The sequence below is a fragment of the Polyodon spathula genome, chromosome 14 (genome assembly GCF_017654505.1).
Source record: "Polyodon spathula isolate WHYD16114869_AA chromosome 14, ASM1765450v1, whole genome shotgun sequence".
NCBI lineage: Eukaryota > Metazoa > Chordata > Actinopteri > Acipenseriformes > Polyodontidae > Polyodon > Polyodon spathula.
This window is the reverse complement of record NC_054547.1, coordinates 16,094,749-16,112,148: the sequence shown is the minus strand read 5'-3', so window position 1 is coordinate 16,112,148 and position 17,400 is coordinate 16,094,749. Positions and strand designations below refer to the sequence as shown.

The 17,400-nt window shown below is 35.6% G+C and overlaps 1 protein-coding gene across 10 annotated transcripts; it reads right to left on the bottom strand.

Annotated features, from left to right (window-relative positions):
• Positions 1 to 777: 777 nt before the first annotated feature.
• On the bottom strand, positions 778 to 17,343 carry LOC121326728 (serine/arginine-rich splicing factor 11-like). Of its 10 annotated transcripts, none has more exons than XM_041270157.1 (14): positions 15,742 to 15,829; positions 15,122 to 15,242; positions 13,569 to 14,368; positions 13,182 to 13,291; positions 12,558 to 12,650; positions 12,178 to 12,227; positions 10,930 to 11,060; positions 9,863 to 9,944; positions 9,424 to 9,549; positions 6,540 to 6,629; positions 6,359 to 6,448; positions 3,444 to 3,621; positions 3,090 to 3,143; positions 778 to 1,796 (listed from the first exon to the last, which is right to left on the bottom strand). In XM_041270157.1, exons 3-14 carry the CDS (start codon positions 13,588 to 13,590, stop codon positions 1,602 to 1,604), a joined length of 1,221 nt encoding a protein of 406 aa, XP_041126091.1. In that variant the 5' UTR covers positions 13,591 to 14,368; positions 15,122 to 15,242; positions 15,742 to 15,829; the 3' UTR covers positions 778 to 1,601. The 10 variants fall into 10 exon arrangements, with proteins under 10 accessions (XP_041126091.1, XP_041126093.1, XP_041126086.1 ...); XM_041270159.1 differs by lacking the exon at positions 15,742 to 15,829 and having other exon boundaries at positions 13,569 to 13,688; positions 14,229 to 14,368; positions 15,122 to 15,735; XM_041270152.1 differs by lacking the exons at positions 13,569 to 14,368; positions 15,122 to 15,242 and adding an exon at positions 17,040 to 17,343 and having other exon boundaries at positions 3,090 to 3,119; positions 15,742 to 15,875.
• Positions 17,344 to 17,400: the final 57 nt, after the last annotated feature.

The following is a 17,400-nucleotide window of genomic DNA, read 5'->3' as shown; positions in this document are numbered from 1 at the left end:
ATTCTTACTCCATATTTTAGCAGTATGATACAGTAATTGTTATTGTTAGCAAGACCAAATTAGTTTTGAAATCTATAGTACCAATACGCCATTAGAAATATGACTACTATTTGATCAAGACCATTGTTTCAGGGACAGAGTTGCCTAGTTGTTTGATACAGGTATCACTGGGCATGTTCCAATTTAGCCTGTGGCTAGTTCAACTTGCAGTTAAAAGTTAATGGATGTTTGCAAATATGAGTATTTCTAGCCTTCAACTGGAAGACTACATGCATCATCATGCTCAGAGAATACAGTGTATCGTAACGGTCACCACTAAGTATATACACATCACCCTTTCACATTCTATTTGCTAAATTAAAAAAAAAAAAAAAAAGTCAATTATTTTCTATGACAATGGTATGAACTATCCCCCTTTAGTTACAAACCTGGATCAATTCTGCTTTACGCTATAGTACATGTCCCACATTAACCCGCTGGCTATTTCAACCTGTTATTTTATTTGCTGTAGCACAGAACTTGTGTGTACTACAAAAACATCAATTGTGATTTGATGTAACAGCCAACTAAGCAGTTTTGAAAAATCAATCTGGCATATAATTATACATGACTAAAAAAATATATTGTTAGGCAAAAAAGTCAAATTGTTATTTCAAAGGGGTTTTATTATCAAAGATATTTACTTGTAAAACACTTGATAAACTGTACATGAACAGAGCAGACTACAACCCACAACAAATGTTTAACCCATATGGGGTGAAAAAAAAAAAAAAAAAAAAAAGAGCTCCACAAGACTGAGCACTCACCAGATCTGTGTATAATCCAAATACAACAGTGAGCAATGGGCAACAAGATCAATAACTTGTACATAGAGTATCAGAAAATACATCAATAGAGCTTTATTAAAAAGAATAAATAAAATCAGACCAGGGCAACTAATGACAACCAATTCTCAAAACTACCGTCACAAGGCTCAGAATTTAATATCTGGATGTGTCATTTTCAAACAAAGTGAAATGTTTATATGTATTTACATAATGGCAACAGCTTGCATACCCACCAGTGTAATATCTGTGCATTACATGTTTATTTTGAAATAGCATTTTGTTACATAAGCAAAAGATGATAATTCCACACAGGTAAAGAAACACTTTGAAAAATATAAGAGATCGCATTACCTATCTATATACTCACTCTAAGCACAGAAATAGAAAAAAACAAAAAGCACTTGTAAAGAGCATATATAACTAACTGAACAGAAGAAATAACCATGTGACTTCCCCATTAGGCAAAATCAGTAACAAAAGATGTTACAGTATTTTAGTATTGAAATGGACATAATTCACAACCACCATGCACACGGCATTCCATCTACTGTAAATGAAACCAACTGGTTTAGTCTCCCAGATTTTTGATGCAATGTTTCCAATGTATTCATTTTTTTTATACTGTACATTTAAGACTGCAGTTTTCCAGTCAACAGGCACCAAGCATATTCTTGCTGCCATATGAAAAAACAAAAAAGCTAAAGGAATGGTACTGATACATGTCTGCTAATGTGCCATAAGCACTTCTAAACACATGACAGGCAACGGATGCATTCAGTCACTCATGTCCATGTCTTCTTCATGATGATCATCACCATTCACTTTTGATTCTCTTACTGTGTCCCCCATTCCTTTATCAACTGAAGACTCCTTCACCTTGGGAGAAGCAGAGTCTGAACCTTTCTTGTCCTCTTTTTTGTCTTTTTCACTGTCATACCCCTGCTCTTCTTCATCATAATCTCTTGTCACCTAATGGATGAGCAATGCTTAGTTTACCAACAATGAAAAAAAACTATACATATCTTGTCTAGTTTCTTCAAGTTACACAATTTAAAAAGTTAAACCATGTGAATATGAAAACATGAATTAAACCCATTACATTTATATATTTTTTATTATATATATTTTTTTATATATAAAACACAATGGGTATAGTCTAGCAGTCTAAATAAGCAACACATTATCTTTGCACTGAATTTCTTACTAACCAAAAAAATACTTTCTGGGGATCTGATCCCCTTTATTTGGCCTAAGGCAGAGGCAATGCATTGATTTATCGATGCATTGTAACGTTTGACAACTACTGATAGTCATGCAGGTGCACCATTTTTGACTAAAGGGTTTAAGCAAAGGAAAGCTTTTTTTTTTTTGTTTTTTATTACATTTGGAATCTGCAATTAATTTTTGCATTAGGCGCAGAGCTTCTCTGCTCTCCTCAGGTCTGCGATTGAACTCACCTTCTCCCCCCTGCCCCGCCCCCTGCGAGTTGTGCTAGAATTACTAATACTGTATTGACAGAGCTACAATGATTTCCAATGTCTGACAATTATTTTCTAAATTAAGACAGCAAGGAAGTAAAGTAAAGAAAGTAATGTTTGGGATACACCGGTAACAACTAATTTGCATGATCATTTAATGAGATTAAAAACTTCAAACAAAATCTGCATTTATTCATCTGAACTACCCCCACCCCCACCCCCCCATTCACATCCAAGATCGTTCCAAAAGTTGTCTTTGGTCAGAAGTACTAATTATCCCAGCAACGTCAGTCCCTAGTGAGCAGGTATTCAGTAATGCTGGGCAGATTGTAAGCAAGTGCTAGTCATTGCTTAAAATTAATACAAAAATGCGGACACTATCATTTTCCATAACACAATTAAAATGTAAGCAAGGGACAAGATTCTTGTTATTAAACTGCTGTGGGCAATGATAGCACTTTTTTTTCCCCCTCTTGATTGGTTGTTACTGACTGGATGGATTTAAACTTTATTTTGCTCTGACCCCCAACTGGTACAAATCAACACGAACAATGTTATATAAAAAAAATAAAAAAAATAGTTTTAAGCGCTACTAGCATTACACAGTAATCCACAGCTCCACACATGACTATTAGATGCATCAGCTTTTTTGGAGAACAATATATCGATGAATCCTAATTGCCCCAGCCTTAGGAGTGTTCTGTGCTGCAGAATGCTGACATTAGTAATCAATATTTCTGCAGACCACAAATAATTGTACAAAAAAATCAAAAACCCATCATACCTCATTCTGTTCTCCCTTAGTCATCTGTGCCTGCAACAGTCCCAGTTTAGAGCGCTGTGTTAATTAAACAATTATAAATTAACCTCCATCAATTAGCTAACTGGTCTGCAGAAATAACTCAATTTACCAATTACAAAACAGTTCGATACCATATTTATGTTTTACAATCAAGCATTTCAATATAAAGTCATTAGAGTAGAAAGAGGAAATGCAATATCGTGACTCACTTGTCTATGCATCACAATTGTTAATTACTACACAGCTATTTTTATGTCTGTGCTTCCTTCGATTTAAAAGTAATTTGTAAAATCACTTGAAATCACCCATGATCCCATAGAAGCTCAAGTTACATACCTTTACATCTCCCTTCTCACCGTCTGATTTTCTCTCCCGCTCTTTTTCCTTGTCTTTGCTTTTCTTCTTCTTGCTGGTTGATCTTTCCCTTTCATCTCTGCTTCTGTCTCGGTCCTTCTCTCTTTCTCTACCTCTGTCTCGCTCTCTCTCCTTATCCTTCTTCTTTTCCTTCTTGTGCCTGAAGTCATATTGATAGCCAAGATTATGCTATGTCTATTACTTAAGGTCAATTAAGTGTTCTGTTACCTCATCAGATTTGTCCCCTTTAAAGTGATACAACATTTACACATTTGTTGAGGAAGTACAAGTATGCATTTCTACTGTTCCTACATGTGCATATCAGGCATATTTTAGATTAAATCGGCCCTCGCCAATATAAACACCGGTATGCTGTACATTCAGATATGCCAGACAACGTATGTTCACCAATAACATCCACGTAAGTGTGACGTTGGATCATTAAAATTGCAAGATCCAAAGACACAAAAAACATTTTAAACATAATCTTGTTACACCAAAGACAGGATGAAAATACAGAGAACACATACAAGTAGCCTACTAAATCACTTGAATTAAGTACATGATTAAAAAAGGGCATATAACAACAAGAGTGTAAACTAACTTGATAAATCAATTGGAAAAGGTCGAGAAGCTTTCAGAAACACCGATGGGCTCCAGTGGATCGAAATGCAAGATATGGACTACATTACATCTGAATTTTAAGTCTAATTGCTTTTGCAAATAAAGTCTGATTCATACTTACAGAAAACAAAAGCAGCAGGTAGGCTATGTGTTTTACTTGCAGCCACACTTCCCAAATGTTCTATGTCCATTTTAAAGACTTATTTCTGCGTGTGCACTATATACCGGATTCTGCCAAGGGGGCGTAGAGTTGATGTTAAGGCAAAAGTGGGGGAGGGGTGTTGACTCAAGGCAGGGGCGAAATAAGCAATATTACTGTAATACTTGTAACATTAGCTAGATAGATTACATTTAGAATTAGGCATGTTTAAAATGCAAAAGGCACAGCACAGTTACATTAAAGAATCAAGAAATGCAGTTAACATGTATTAAATGATGAAATAGAAAGTAAATGTTTTGCCTGAAAAAAAGGGTGCTGCATAAGTCCACTGTAATGTCGTTCTATGCTTAGAATTAGGCATGTTTAATATTTAAAAAGGTAAAGCACAGCACACAATTACACTAAAGAATCAAGTAGTGCAGTTAACATTTACTAACACTAGAATGCCACAACAGTCATTTTTATGGTTTTCACTTTTAAAATTTAAATTACTCTGGGTGTACGAAAAATACATGGTTGCTCGTTCTTGATTTCTCCTAAATACATGTATTAAATACCCTGACAGCGTTTGAAAGGAAGGATCGCAAAAAAAAAGGTTATAATCCCCTCTAGCTTTCACTGCTTTTTATAATATTTTACTTAATATAATCTACAATATTCTACTTTTATATACAAGCCTGTTCTCTCTGCTGGACATGGCAGCCATCAATTCCTTTGTTTTGTACAAGGAATGCACCTGAGAAAATCTGGAGAGATTTCACCTTGAAGCCAGCCACAGCACTTTGGCAGAAACATTTCGATCAGATAACTGCAAAACAGCAGAGGGCTGCAGCTCAACCTGGAATCAGTGCTGCACTGAGTGACACACGCAAGTGAAAACAAATTTTAAAAATTAAAAACAACTTTCGTTTTTACAGTTTTGTATGTACATATACCTGTTTACACACCAGTTTCTTTTGAGAGGTTTATTTTATTACAGTTTTTAATTTTTTGAAGTAGTGGTTTATATGTGGTAAGTTAGAAAATAACCACTTGAATTGTTCATTTAAAATACGGCATTTCGGCTGTGCAGATGTTTGATACGATGTGCTACTTTTTAGTTGTTTGTCTTTCATTTTTATATTGATGTTGTTTAAAATATAACCATCATAATGACTGCCGGCGGCGGTTTTAGGTACGAGTAGAACCTCGGCGGTTCTAGTGTTAAATAAAAAGTAAAGGGTTTGCCTGAAAAAAGGGTGCTGCATAAATCCACTAATGGCATTTTAAATCTTCATAAAATACACATTAACCTTTAAAGCTGAAGTCTACTGTAAAAATCAATGCACAGAGCAACTACTGTACTGCACAGCTTGTTCTACCCACTTGGAAGTGCGAGATTTAAAATGGCAGACATTTGAGCTTTGGTTACTTATTTTTTTGCACACTTTAGAAACAGTGAAAAATTTACATTCAGCTAAAAGTGGAGGTGGGGCGATAGTGCAAAAGTGGGCGTTGACTCAGCAGAATCGGGTATACAAGGTATTGTATAGTATAACATGTCAATGCTGCACCATGATCTATTTTGTGTTAAATTGTGTACTAAGTAGGCCATGCTAAAAAAAAGAATGCGCACAAATTATTTACTTCCATCTTTTACTTTTTGTACTGTACAATGTGTACAAAGCAGCACATTTTACTAACGTAAACTGCATTGCCCTATTGTACAGATTATTATTATTTTTTTTTTTTTTTTTTTTACATACTGGAATGTGTACAGAGAACAACGTTATTCTCAGTATATTTACACATTTAAAATAAAACCAGACACCTGTTTCAGACAACCTGTCTGACTTGCAAGATGTCCGGTTTAGTAAGAGACTAATATATAAACAGATGACCCAGTGATCAGTAAAGCGTGTGAACGGTTGCATGTGTCAAAACACTTCATAATATTACATTTGTTTATTTTCAATATCAATGGCTTTCTGCTTGATTTGGCAATTTTATATATATATATAAATGAACAAGTATATTAATTGGAAAAAAGGGTTATTTAATTTTTGCAACTGATTTGTTAACAAAATATTTAAAAAGCCATGTAGATTTGTAAGACCAAGAGAACAGTACCAACCTTCTAGGGGAGGGTGATTTGGAGATCTTTCTTTTGGGTGACTTTTTAGGAGATCGAGTTACACTGCGACTTCTTCTTCGCCTTCTGTCCCTGCACAGAATACAAATGTTATTTTACTTTCAAAACACTTGGTGAATACATGACAGAAAACTAAATGGTACACATTATTCAATATAAATACCTGCTTGGACTTCGAGATCTTCTAGTAGTACTGTAGCTCTTTGGTGGCGTTTTAGACCGTTTCTTCTCTTTTTCTTCTTTCTTTCTATCCCTGTATTGGAGTAAGATCAAAATTGTGATTGATCAGGAAACATACAATGCTATATAAAACAAATACACACACCACTTATCCTTAATGTGCTGTGCTACATGTTCATTCTGAAAACTGTATTCATTCATAGTCTTCACATAACTACATGTAATTTTAGCCTACTTGAAAATTATACAGAAATCATTATTTTTGTACCTTTAACAAACTATGTGTTAATTTTAGCACATCATAGTCTTTTACAGTCTCAAAAGTGTTTCCTTTTTTGCAGTCATTTTATTGCAGGAATGTATTGAAAGAGTTCACGTTCCTGACACTGGGCCCAAGACTCTTTCACTTCACAATGCATGTACTCAGTTAACTGTATAAATCACTGCTATAGAGCAAAACAGGAATATACACTTACTAGGGATGGGTCGGTATATCGGTTTTTCGGTTTACCGAGGTTTAGGTACACTACAGTATTTATACCGTTGCTTTTACTCTAAACTGCAATTATCATAATTTGGTTATACAATGGTTAACACATTTTTCAACTGCAAACACGCTAAATCAAGCAATGGTACTTGCAGCCTTAGCAAAGTGTCTGAGGAAGATCTTTTTGTTAACTGATACTGTATTTTGATAATGGCTTTGAAACTGACACAGAATACATTTTTCAATTGCTGTGTTCTGTTACACAGTTTGCTGCGCCAGATGTTCTTGGCTGCTGTCTTTCTGACGTCACACGAGGCTTTTAGAGAAATGCCTTCTCCAAATTTTGCAGCACAGCATACATGTCAACATTCTATATTTACATTTGTCTGGATTAACAACTGTCAGTTTAATGTAATAGATTAACATTAACTACTGTAAAATTCTACATCACTTTCACAGATTTAGTACATTATTTAAATACTGGCGAACCATGACTTACTAGGCTCGGCACTTACGACTCGTTTGCATTATTACCCTGCTTCAACTTTACGACATCGATAAGACATTTACAACATAGCGAGACCTGAGCCATGCATCATGTGCGCATGCTCGGTGTACGAAATGCAGTACCTGTCGGGGTCGCCCTGACTTAGTCTAGCGTTTTTATTTTTTATTTATTATTTATTTGCCATTAACAAATGTCTGATGAGAGCAATTGGCTCAAAACGAAACCTAAGCTGCGAACTTAGGGGCTTAACTTAAGGAGATCATATTGCCTGCTAGGAGTACCACATTCACATAGTGAATACGTCTTTGGAAAGCCTCTAGTCTGTACTTTTAAACAAGCCAGGTAGATGTCTAAGTAATATGCTCATTATCACCAGGCTCAGTGTAAAGATTTAAATAAATATTTGCATGAGTACAATATAACGGGTCATTTTTGTAAAACTATGTTATCTGGCTGAAGAGTCAGGAACGTAACCCCAATTTCTAAATTTGTTCCTATGGGAAAATGTGCATCGACTTACAACGCAACTTTCAGGAACCAATTGTGTCATAAGTGCGCGGACTGCCTGTAATTGATTTATTTATTTAATACAGCGTTGACAAGGCTGTTCATGACTTCCTTGTATATTCATAAAGTATCGTTCGCCTCCGCTAACAAGGTGGCAGCAGTAGTTTTAGTGGTTATTTGCATTACAATTAGCAGGTCACTCGTGATCGTCCCTTTGGTTCACTGCTGCAGCCAGCCTCCCGCAACAACATTTCAAAGCTGCGCAGGGTTGTGCAGAATCTGCAAATATTTCTGTGGGTGTTGAGTGGAGTCTACAGCGCATCTCCGAGATTCTGTGCAGCACTGTGCAGAACTGCAGAAATCTGCACTATAAGAACACAATCAATATCTCAAATAAAAAAACAGCACAGACCTGTGACTGCAGCAGGACAGCCTACTTATTATTAACGTAGTTTTGTTTAAACAAGTTGTAACAGTATTCCAATTTTCTTAAGTCAGTGAAGAATTTTTAAATATAAACTCCACGTGTATAATCATTGGAAGTTTACTTGTAAATGTAAATGTCATAAATTTAAATCCAATAACACGTTTTAGTATTAAAATACTTTTTGCTGTACATATTGTATTTATCTGGTTGAAAAAATAAAACTACTCATCTCTGTTCTTAAATAACCTGTGGTACATGTTTGTGTTTTAAGCAAAAGGCCGACTGTTTCCCCAATTCTATTTGCCATCAGCTAAACAAAATATTTATTTATTTAATTTTATACGTTAAAAATGTTTTAACAAATTACAGGACCACATCATTTTCGCAAATAATAGATCTTAATACTGTTGTAGTATAACACAAAGAGTACAACTTTAGTGGGTTTTTTTTTTTTAATTTTTTTATTCTGATCGTCTTTCTAAAAAAGAAATGTACCAAGTTATTTGGCATAGTTAAATACTAAATACCAAATATTTAAATCATTCCATGAAAGGAAGTGTGTTTTGGTGGTTTTATTTTTGTGAATGACGGTAATTTAAGTGATTTACATTAGTCTTTCTTCTTTTGAGCCTTTATTTGATAACTTGTATGATGTACTGTATACCGTGATATTAAGGTTACCACGGTTATCATACCGTGCAAATTTTATACCGTCCCATCCCTAACACTTACAACATGACACTTAATTGGGTCAATTTAATGACACAACATTGGTTATGGATTTTGGAATTTAATACACTTAAGCAGGATATACACTTAGATATACATTTGTGGCATAGACTATTTGCCAAATCTACCTATATGTCTAGTAACACCTTCGATAAATCCTTGTTGATATATATTTTAAAAAGACGGTCACTTGAATGCTTGTTCTATACCTGGATTTGCTTCTAGAACGCCTGCTCCTGTCTCTAGAATGTGATCTCCGCCGCCTAGGACTTTTAGATCGCCTTCTACTTCTTGATTTGGATTGTGACCTTCGTCTAGATCTGCTCTTTGAACGTCTAAAACAAAAATAATAAAGTTTCATCACAACTGAATAAGCAGTTCAAGATACATGAAATACTGAAGTGCAACATATTTATATACATACAGTGTAACCCCATCGCTGGGGGACATACATGTAGCCATTTCAGATAAAACAAAAGTTGTTTGCTTTTGTGCAAAATAGTCAAACATATCCATGTTTTACAATACATGTCAAAATTGCACTTACTGTTGTACAAGTCAAATGGAGATTAGAACACAAGCCTGTTTATACTGCTGAGGGTATAAATGTGCATAACAGGCTCTTTAATTAGCCCTTGACAATCATACCTATGTCTGGAGCGGGAACGGGATCTTCGCCTTCTAGATGGAGATCGGGATCTTGAATGTTTTCGTTTGTCGTCTTTCTTATCTAAAATATAGTTTTGTTATTCTTATGATTCTCAGATTATGCTTACAATGCAACAAATTAACTAAACAAAAGAAGAAAACAGAAAAAAATGGATCTAGACAGCAGAAATTGCTTAGCACATGTATTTTTCAATATGCATTTAATTAACAGCAGACAATCAAAAAAGTGATCTATATATGTATACACAACCTATATATGTATCCACAACCTATATATATATATATATATATATATATATATATATATATATATATATATATATATAAATGAGAAAGATAGATACACACACACAGTGCCTACAGAAAGTCTACACCTCCTTGAACTTTTCACATTTTGGTGTGTTGGTTTTTCCCCACTTATCTACACACCATACTCCACACTGTTAAGGTAAAAAAAAAGTATATATTAAATACAAAACTGAAAGATCATAATTGGATAAGTCTTCAAGGGATACTCAAGGCCCTTGATATTTTTTTATACCCATCGTGATCTGTGCCTTTCAACAACTTTGTCCAGGAGCTCTTTTGATAGTGCCTTGGTGCTCATGGTTGAGTCTTTTCTTTGAAATGCACTACTCTGCAGAGGGAACCTACAGGAGCTACAAAATTTATCCTGAAATCATGTGAATCACTACAACTTATCACAGATGGCAGCCACTTTGTTCTTTTCATTTTGAAGGCGACTGGTTACACCTGAGCTAATTTAGGATTGCTATTACAAGGGGGGTGGACACTGATCCAACAAAGCTATTTCAGTTTTTATTTAATACATTTTCTACAAAATTTCTAGATTATTTTTTTCGCTTGGAAGTTGGAGTAGGATGTGTAAATAAATGAAAAAATGTTTAATGCATTTTAATTCCAGGCTGTAAGGCAATAAAATGAACATTTTGAAAGAGGTATAGACTTGTAGACTTTTTATAGGCACCGTATATATTCTATGAACACACAAATAAGGATATGAATGCAGGTTATTAAATACACACTTCCTGGCTCAATAGCAGCTGAAATCAAGGACTGCGCTTCTCTGACTCTCTTCATAGCTTCTTCTATTTCTTTAGTTGAGGCATCCGATTTCATTGCTGGGTTCACTAGTCCTGCTGTCACATGATTCAACCTGCAGCACAAGTTTTTAAACAGTCAGCACCTTTTACTTGTAAAATGTTGTATATATATATATATAGGACGCATACTATAGTCGTCGGATATATCAAATTGAATTTGTAAAAATTTTTTATAGAATAATATATATATATATTATATAGATATATATATAGAACAATAAACTATCAAATAATTAAAAACTCTCCATGAAAAATACATATATCTCCATAATCAATTTGCACCTATACGCATGCATGATTTCAATTGGATTACACTACAATATATATTACTGGTTAGCAATGCAGGCATCTGGCGATTGTGCTTATGGAGAGCGCTCTATGCTACTGATGAACTTTGCAGTTTTCAACTTGGCATACCAGTGAAGGATCTTTTTTAGAAGTATAAATGCTCACTTTTTTAGAAGTACAAGTGATCCAGTAACTGAATGGTACAACAGTAAACATAAATCATAATCACAATACACATACTTTGTTTTATTTATTAGGCACAGCTGCATTTAGCAATAGTGGCTGCTTGAATTTGTTTTTGGTGTTTGAAATGGATACATTTCTTTCTTGCAAAAGAAAAACAAAATGAAGAAAACACGAGTCAATAGAAAGTGCAAAGTGACAGAACATTACGAAGTCCCTTATGCTAATAAAAAGTTTATCATTGTTAGTTATTATAGTTTTATCATGGTTAATGTTTCTGAAATTAAACATTTTAAATGGCACAATTATGGCGAGATGGGAAGTAAATGGCAACATGATAAACATTTACAGTGCAGGATATTTTGTATTATTTCTAATAACTTTGCCGAATATACCGATTACCAGTGTTCCACCATCCAAAGACATGCAATTAAGTTAAGAATTAAACCTCTTGTTTGGTATTCTGTGCTAAACCAGCAGTTTCAGTCCATAAATGTTGTGAAAAATTATATTAAACAGGAAAAAAAAGAAATGTGCTACTGCAACTGTGGTACCATTCAGAGAGCGAAAATTTTAAAGGGTACTTTAGCTGAAACCTCCCGACAGAGGAGGTAGTTAAAAAAAAATAAGAAGGTTGAAAACTCCTGTTGTAATATAGCACGCTCAAACTAAAAAGCATTGAAACAAGAACTTGCTTACTTTGGGTCCACGCTGCTCATGAGCTTCAAAAGCTGATCTGCTGCCAGAGACTAGCAAAACAAATACTGAAGTTATGTACCATCCAGAAAATGCATACAAAGTATAATCTTACACCTCAAACAACACACTGTGCAAGTTCACCCAATAATCAATGTTTGTCTTCCAAACAAAGGGCCAAATTTATCAAGGTTTTCACATGAACACACATATTGCACCACGTCTTGTGAAAACAAAATTAAACTGTTAAAATGCTATAAAAGAGACAACCAAAGAAACATGTAAAAATGTGTCAATTTCATTACAGAATAAAAACCCTGATAAATCTGATTTGCTCAGGAAGCATTAATGCTTCTCATATCCACTTCAAGAGTAGCTCTTACCTGAGAATTTAAGTTTGCTCCTTGCAACCCATACGCAGCAAGGCCTTGGTCAAGTGTGGGACCCCCCAGAGCTGACAAAGGAACGCCTCCAATCTGATTAAAATAAAATACAAATTATTGCTGAGGTCTGTCAAATAAAACTACATTTATCCCAAAATCCTAGTAAGGCCACAACAATCTTTTTTTTAATTTGCAATCGCCAATTATTTCTTATTTTCTCCTCAATCTGAAATGTCCAATTATTTTTATTTCAACCCAGCTCACCGCTGCCACCCCATGCGGGAGGGACAAAAACGAACACATGCGTCATCCGAAAAGTGTGCAGTCAGCTTCTTTTCACCTCGGAGCTACAGCGTTTGAGGACCACGCAGCTCTGGATAGCTTACAGGCAGGCCTGCAGGCGCCCTGCCAGTTTACAGGGGTCGCTGGTGCACAGTGAGTCGAGGACACCCTGGCTGACCTAGATGCTCCCCACCAGGGCGGCGCTCTGCTAACTGTGCACTGCCCCCTGGGAACTCCCATCCACGGTTGGCAGTGGAATAGCCTGGACCCGAACCAGCGTCCTCCAGGCTGTGGAGTGCCTTTACCGGATGCGCCTCAAGGCCACAATCATCATAAACTTACCGATGCTAGAGGATTTGGTGTAGGCAGAAGTCCTCCCCCTGGAAGCAGCCCTGCAACAGCATTTGCTGGCGCCAACAAAGACAAAGCTTTAGCCTCATCAGGAATTACTCCTGCAGAAAAACAAACAAGCATTAAAATGTACTCTTAGATCATAAAATACATAAATACACCCAGAAAAAGAAGAATCGTTCAATTCTGCTCCTTAGTTTTTGAAACTATTAATCTCCGAACTATAAAACTGTAATGTTATCATTAAAATATTGTATTTCCAGAGTTGTGCAAATTTGAAAACTTTACCCGATTCTATATATTATTGCTGGAAATTAATAGAAAAATAAATATCACAATACACACTACTGTTGGTTAACACTGCCAAGATTTTATCACCTGTACTTGATTTTTTAGTCATGAACCAAACGTAAGCAAGCACAGTCGGTTCTCCAGTGGGGTGTGCTCTCAAGTTTCAAAAGATGTTTTATGAACAAGCGACTCGTGTCAGCTGCTTCGCTATAAAGCACACAGAAAAATCAAGATACACAAAACAAAAGAGTTTATGATTTTTGGGGTCAACAGCATGGTACATCATTTTGAATTGTATACACTTACCATAAACAGGTAAAATACATTTAACAGACTGAAATTTAAAGATTCCCTTTCCTGGGCTTTTGCTGGTTACTTAGGGTTAAGTAGGCTACGTTGTGCCAGTCTGTCAACGTGGATGTCTCAAAACACAGACGCGTGGTCTTTTTATTCCTTACCTGGTGTAATAACATACAAGCTAACGGGAACGTTATGTCACTCGAGTGCAAACTGATTCCGAATGGGCAAAGAAAAAGAAAAGAAAAACATATTGCCAACAGCATCAATAGGCCTCTGATCCTCCATTCTTGTCACCCCCAATAAGAGCACAGAAAACTGGATGCCCTCAAATAGAAAGGTTTAGTGCCAGCAAAAGCCCCCTCATTAGCAGGTAATGTGTGCCCAAGATTCCCCCATGAATAATCTGTGAAATTATATCCCATAGCGGTTTATATAATCAGTAATCACCTTACTGTCTACCATCTTAGAAAAAACATACAACATATAAAGGGCACTTGAGAAACTGGATTAGCTGCAGAAGACAAAACTGTTGGGTGGTATTTTCAGCAGGGCCTGGTAAATAGGTCTGGCTGAACCAGGAAAAAGAACTGTAAAACACAACAACAAAAAAAGAAAAACCACTGTTAAAAAAAAGGTATTGGACCCTTCTTTCTACAATAGTTGGAGTGGATTTCATTAAAACATTCTACAGTATAGTACTGTAATTTACTTTGTGTCCTATTCCCTGTCAACAGTGTATTTGGTTTGATCATGTATGCTCTATTAGAGAAAAAGTGATATTAGCAAAGGACTTGCAGATCAATGTGCGATTTCAACTACAATGGATGACTATGAAAAGACCAGAGCCCGTAAAATAATTAATCATGTGCCAACACCATATTTAAATGGCATGCTGACAGGTGAAAATGTAGGTTACTAAGAGACCGAAAAAAAAAAGAATACAAGCCCTAATAAATCTCAACACATGCACACTGCTATGCATGTTAGCCCTAACATCTTTATTCTACTATTTTCTTTTAATGGCACCTCCAATTGCTATGGCATTAGACAGATTATAAAATCACATAAAACTTACAACTGCTGAATGTTTTAAAATGACTGATATTGTTTAAAATCCTAAAATCATGTTGGATTTGAAATATATATATATTCTAAATTTTGAAAACATCTACGTATAATTATTGTTTCAGATGTTTTAGTTTCAATACCAGATTCAGTTAAATTGATGTATTGCGTTATAAAATTAAAATGTAGAAAGTGGTTTAACTTGCTACAATTCCTCTCTGATTAAAAGCCCTAAAACAAAAAGAAGAAGAGAGAAGAGTTAAGTGTTTATACACCAGGAAAACACGGGGGCTCGAATGCTTGCTGGCCTTTTGTAAATGTCTACAATCCCCTGTTCGCTGCAGAGGACCCACAGTTTCAGTCATCAAGGAGGGGGCTCTGCAATTGCCTTCTCCACTACAAAAATCACACACACAAATAACAGAGAGAAAAGTTTAATAATGATATTCTAAATGGGAAAAGCATGGTTACAGATGAAATTTACTCGCTTACTAGATCATGTTCTTCCAAGCAAGCCCAGCTTCTATCAGTCCTTGGTATACTGTATGTTATTCTCACAATTCAGAAAACGCGCACATTAAAACATTCCAAATGTTTTTAATGCAAAAACAAGTATGATGCACTATCTGGTGCTTTAACAAGCATGGGTGACATGCAATTTGTTCAAAGCCAAGAACAAGTGGTGTATCTTCTGTATAGTACAAAGACTCACAATTCATTCAAGTTGATTTACTGAAAACCAATGTTTGCAATAGTGTTTGGAGTTACAGAAGTCTACATTCTACAGTATGCCAAGGGTCTGCATTAGATTTTCATTAATTTAACTTTTCTTTAATGCCAAACTTACAGGGGTGTATCAGACCAAAACACACAAAAATAAATTTGAAGCACAAACCTTCAGCAAATGGCACCACTATCAAGGCTCTGTCCACGAAGACTGTGTTAGTCAAATGCTGAGACACTCCCACCGATTCAGATTCAAGGAACTTTACAAAACAGACACGTGAAGTCACTGGCAAGGGAGACTCACTGGAAAAAAATACAAATTTGTTGTGCAAGAAATACAGAAATTCCTTAAATGGTTACTAAATATATTGTTCCAATCCATACATGTGTGTGGAACGGAATTGTTTAGAACTTTGGCTAGAATTTTCAGTATGTTAAATTACTGCTTGTTAAGCCGGCTTCTCAAATGTTACCTGATCTTGTATACAAGACATAGTGCTTGGTTAATATAATTAGTAATCAACTGTCAAAACACCATCTGTCACACATGACTTCTTAGGTTTGTAGTAAAAAGCACCAAGATGATATTGTCTTGAGCCTCCTACCTTTAACTGCAGTTGCTATGTGGTGCAGCCGGCTGTTATTCCATAGGTGAAAAACAGCAAAAGCACAGAACACATAAGTTAATCATTTTTTCACAAAGTCTACTTTCCCCAAATAAGAATATTTTTGGGCAACAGTGTCTTAATACGCGCTATTCGTTTATGATAATGTATATATACTGCGGGTTAAAATAAATAAAAATAAATAAAAGCAGCAATTTACAACAGCCAGCAGGATGTTTATTTTGAACAGCAACTCGAGAATGACTTTACAAAAAGTCAATCAAACCGTGAGAAAGAAAAATCAGTGTAGACAGAAATAATTTTGAGCATGTATCTCATATCAATTACATCACTGACGATAATGTTGAATACTGTCGAGGCTTTAAATTTAAACATACCATTGATGCTAAATCACTTTGTTCTGTAGACATTTAGAAGTAGATCATTGTTCTCGTTGCATACGGGATTCTAACTAGATGTTGCGCAGTTACTGCGTAAAGTAACTTGGAACAAGGAAGGCTTTGAATAATGTATTTCAAAAGCAGAATACGTGTCAAACTAACAATATTTTATTTGTTATATTACAGTTTTTATTAAAAGCGGTATTACTAATATGTAGATTGCACTCGCTAATGTACAGGCCGCTCCTAACAATCTGGTACGTCTCTAAGCAAGCGGCGGGAGTAAATATACCAGAATATTCGTTCGGCTTTGATTTACGCGAAGGCCGAAACCAAGAAGGCCCGCGTCTTCCTTATCACATCTTAGTGACCTCTTTATTTTTACTATATATATATATATATATATATATATAATATATATATATATATATATATATATATATTAGTAAGATTTTACTTACTCAGGCGGAAACAATTTGATCTCTTCGATTTGTCCCAGGAATCCGAACAGTGTTATCATCTGCTCAGAGGTTGTGCTGGGAGACACATTCGTCACTTGGATCACGTTCGTGGTGGAACTCATTTCTTATTCTCTACCCTGCTTCAACAAATTAAATACAGAAAAAACAAACAGGAATGAATCAATCATCAAGCGCTCCGTCTAAATGTTACTAATAACTCCAGGACCCGCGGTATTTCTGGAAGTTTCCTTTCAACAGATACACATTACAGGGGCGCCGCCGCCATACAACACAAAAACGGTTACCCTGTATGTGTTTCACTGTCGGTATCCTTCCCACAACCCTCAGCAGCGACGCATGC

What these genes read in the sequence shown, in the direction of transcription:
- LOC121326728 (XM_041270151.1), bottom strand. Translation starts at nt 17,161, where the DNA reads ATGAGTTCCACCACGAACGTGATCCAAGTGACGAATGTGTCTCCCAGC. An exon ending in CACCAAATCCTCTAGCATCG is followed by an intron (nt 12,651 to 13,181) that starts GTAAGTTTATGA and finishes TATTTTAATCAG; the next exon opens with ATTGGAGGCGTTCCTTTGTC. An exon ending in CGTTCTAGAAGCAAATCCAG is followed by an intron (nt 6,630 to 9,423) that starts GTATAGAACAAG and finishes ACTCCAATACAG; the next exon opens with GGATAGAAAGAAAGAAGAAA.